Source organism: Eurypyga helias, unplaced genomic scaffold (assembly GCF_000690775.1).
Source record: "Eurypyga helias isolate BGI_N326 unplaced genomic scaffold, ASM69077v1 scaffold12226, whole genome shotgun sequence".
In the NCBI taxonomy this organism is placed as follows: Eukaryota; Metazoa; Chordata; class Aves; order Eurypygiformes; family Eurypygidae; genus Eurypyga; species Eurypyga helias.
In genome coordinates this window covers 59152-62418 of record NW_010256087.1, presented here as the reverse complement: position 1 = coordinate 62418, position 3267 = coordinate 59152, and the positions used below count along the sequence as shown (strand labels likewise).

The following is a 3267-nucleotide window of genomic DNA, read 5'->3' as shown; positions in this document are numbered from 1 at the left end:
TGAAATATTAACAGTTCCTTAAAACCAGCAATCAGGATGGCCTGTGAAAGGAGAGGTCATCATTGACAATGGCATCAGAAAGCTGCACCAGCTACTAGGTGGCCTGCCAGGTGACAGATGAGTCTCTAAGAGCTGATTCTTTAACCTGACCAACTGTGAAGAAAATGCCTGGGCAACATATCTGAATAAATATCAACATTTCAGATTTAGACAACTACAGTAGCAATTAGAGATGTAAATCACTGAGTTTTAACAGCTTAGCTCAAAAATCCTGGACAGCTAAATAATATATAGCTAGTGGGGTAGACAGGAATGGGATAAAAACACTTGGAGGAGTTTGGGAGTCTGCCACTGGGGCAAATAGCATTGTGTGTGTCCAGAAAACCCCTACCAGAAGTCATCGTGTGTGTTCTTAGGTATGTTTGTAACTGGTAAGTAATTGGGTTGGAACTAATGGCCTCCCACTGATCCCTCTGTGTATTAACTACTGGGTGAAGCTTAAGTCACGCAGCATTCATGGTTGAGAGAATACGCCTTGTGTAGTACCCAGCTCCGATCCCCCTGCGTGTCACGGGGTTTCTAGAGCTGTAACCGTGCTGAGGGTCAGGTGCTGTCCTTACAGGTGTTGCCCCAGCTCATTCCCCCCTACTTAGGATAAGCACGAAATAGTTTCACAAGCTTTACAAACTTGTGTGCAATGCCCAAGCAGCTACAAAAGATGTGAGAGGCTGGCAAAATGGAAATGCCTTCAGGATGGCACATTTGTAATCATCACAGGGGCCTGCGAGGATTCTTCCTTTTGTCAGGATGTTTTCCAGAAGCCTGATTTTGAAGAGCTGTCTAAGAATACGCTTATGTTGAAGCCCATTCGCAGGCTGCAGAAGCTGGCGGAGCTGTGCATTATCATTAGGCACATGTTTCAGTCCTGGATAGGCAGGACCTTAGTCTGTGAGGGTCACTTTCTCACTCTGAGGAGTTGGCAAGGGCACCCAGCGCTTTAGTAATACTTCCTTCGCTCATTTGCTGACTAGGTGGCAACAGCTAAAGCAGTTCATTGGTGACAGCTAAATGTGTCTGTGTGGCAGGGCTCAGTTCTGAGCCTACCTGTTACCGTCTGCGGTGGCTTTACTCTCTGTTCCTGGCAGCAGCGGTGGAGAGGTGGGACTCATCTCACCCAGCTTCAGACACCCACACTGGAGTCTCCTACTTCTCAGCTTGTCGCCCCAGACTGTTTAGAGCTGGTGGAGAGAAACAAGCACTTGGAAAGGGTGATTCATCTGGCTTGTTTTAATCGTCTGCTTCAGGAGGAGATAAATCGTGCTTATGGAAATGTCTTTTTTCTGTCTACTAACTATGCAGAAAGTGTAAATGACTGTCTCAGATACGCAAGTCTGCACAGCAGATGTCTCAGACTGAGGAGATGTATGCCACCCGTGGTTTTTGTCAGTGCCACGTTTTTAACATATACAGTGAGGCACAGTGTGGTCCTGTGGCAAGCCTGTAACTGGCTAGCTGTGCACAGGACGACTTAAAGCACTTTTGAAGTGGTCTGGACAGGCTGTTTCAAGGTGTCACCTCCGCTGGGGTGGACTTTCTCTTACCCAGTGCAAACATCTGTAGTCAGTAAGAAAGGGCACATCACCTAAGGCTTACGTGGGGGTGCGTGGTGCCTTCCGGTGCCCGTTTTACTCCATGGCCTCAGCCAGGAGAGTGGAGTGAGTAGCTCAGGTTTAGATGTCCCTGACACAGGTATCTGAAGGTGGCTGAGAGGGGTCTTACCCATTATTGGGGAAACAGGAGGACAGCTGTTTTCTGAGGCTGGGGATCCTCGTGGTTAACGGTATTGGCAGCAGCACCGGAGGTGATACCCTTCAGTCCCTTCTGCATGCCATGGGAGAGAAGCTGGGCTGGAAGGGAGGCAGGAGGAGTGGTTCCGGTTGGGATTTATGAAACAGGAAAATGAATGAACAAAAGGGAAAATGAAGAGACAAAATTAGTAAAAACAAGCTAGACATTTTTGCCCTATCTCAGCATCTTGATTTGTTCTTTTGGGGGATACAGTAGCATACAGAGCAGTCTGTTGCAAGGAGCAATGGAAGAAACCCATTAAAAGTCTGGAGAAGATGTCCAGAAATAAAATTCTTTAATGTCTTACCTCATCCATTCTGAAAAGTCATTTTGCCATCTTAAAATTCATGTGTATTCTGTTGCCAGGTGGCCCTTGTGCAGTGTTAGAAGGAGAATGAGGAGCTTCTCATCCATGTGTGAGTTTGATGTCACCCCATCTGTGCACCTGCAATTTGGGTGAGGAAGAATGTCCCCATGGGGACACAGAGACTGGGCAGGGAAAACTGAAGCTCTGGGTGTTACGCATGCCAGCTGGCAGGCAAGTCCCCAGCACAATAAATGAGAGGATGAGACCACATGGGTGTATATCATCTGCAGCAACCACCATTTCCAAAGGCAATCTGTTTTTTTGGGGCAGATTATGTCCCAGGTATCCTCCATGACAGTGCTGCATCCACTGGAAAAGACTGTGCCTGTTTGGCATCTAGCCTTCTGACAGCATGGAAAATCATGAGGGCAAAATGCAGTTTCACTGATGGATAGCTAACAGAAGTCTCGGCTTGTAACTGCTGGTCACAGGGTCAGTGATTTTTACCCCAGAATTTGGGGATACATTTTTACTCCGTCCAACACATAAATGCATCCAAAGAATGAGCACCCCTAGAAATGTAAGCCTTGAGCTGCCAGATCATTTTAGAAGTGATACATGCAGTATGGTATTTTGCTGAAAGTGAACGTCTTTGTTGATACAAAATTTAATGTACATGGACAAGCCATTTTGCTTGTGGAGTAGAGAAGACTTCAGTAAAGTTGCAATGGAGTTAAAAAGCAGTGATCCTCGTGCAAGCTGTCCCAGTGAACTGCTGATTCCTGTGTATGTGCACAGTGCAGTGGGAGCAGGGCAGGCAGCTTCAGCCTTTGGTGAGGAGAAGATCCTCACCAGTGTCTGTTGTGGGGTGTCCCCCAGACATGGCATAGTTTTATGTTGAGTGTCTGGTGCCTCAGGTGGTACAGTTGTGATTTTCCCCCTTTTCAGTGATTGCCAAGACTGCTGGGCCAGAGGGACAGACATGTTACCCTGCTGTCCTAGGGATCAATCCTTATTTTAGAAAAAATAACACAGCTTTAGTGTTGTGATTCAGAGCACCTACTCATCTTGGGCTGTCATATACCCTAGTGGCTCGAGGCCTGTTCCCTAGT

General features: G+C 47.0%; 1 protein-coding gene across 1 annotated transcript in view; it reads left to right on the top strand.

The window, feature by feature from the left end:
• Positions 1-1734: 1734 nt before the first annotated feature.
• SLC35F3 (solute carrier family 35, member F3) overlaps positions 1735-3267 on the top strand; it is a 50631-nt gene continuing 49098 nt past the window's right edge. The window contains exon 1 of the mRNA XM_010153541.1: positions 1735-1759. Within this exon, the coding sequence (XP_010151843.1) occupies positions 1735-1759 (25 nt within the window). The remainder of the gene's footprint in view (positions 1760-3267) is intronic.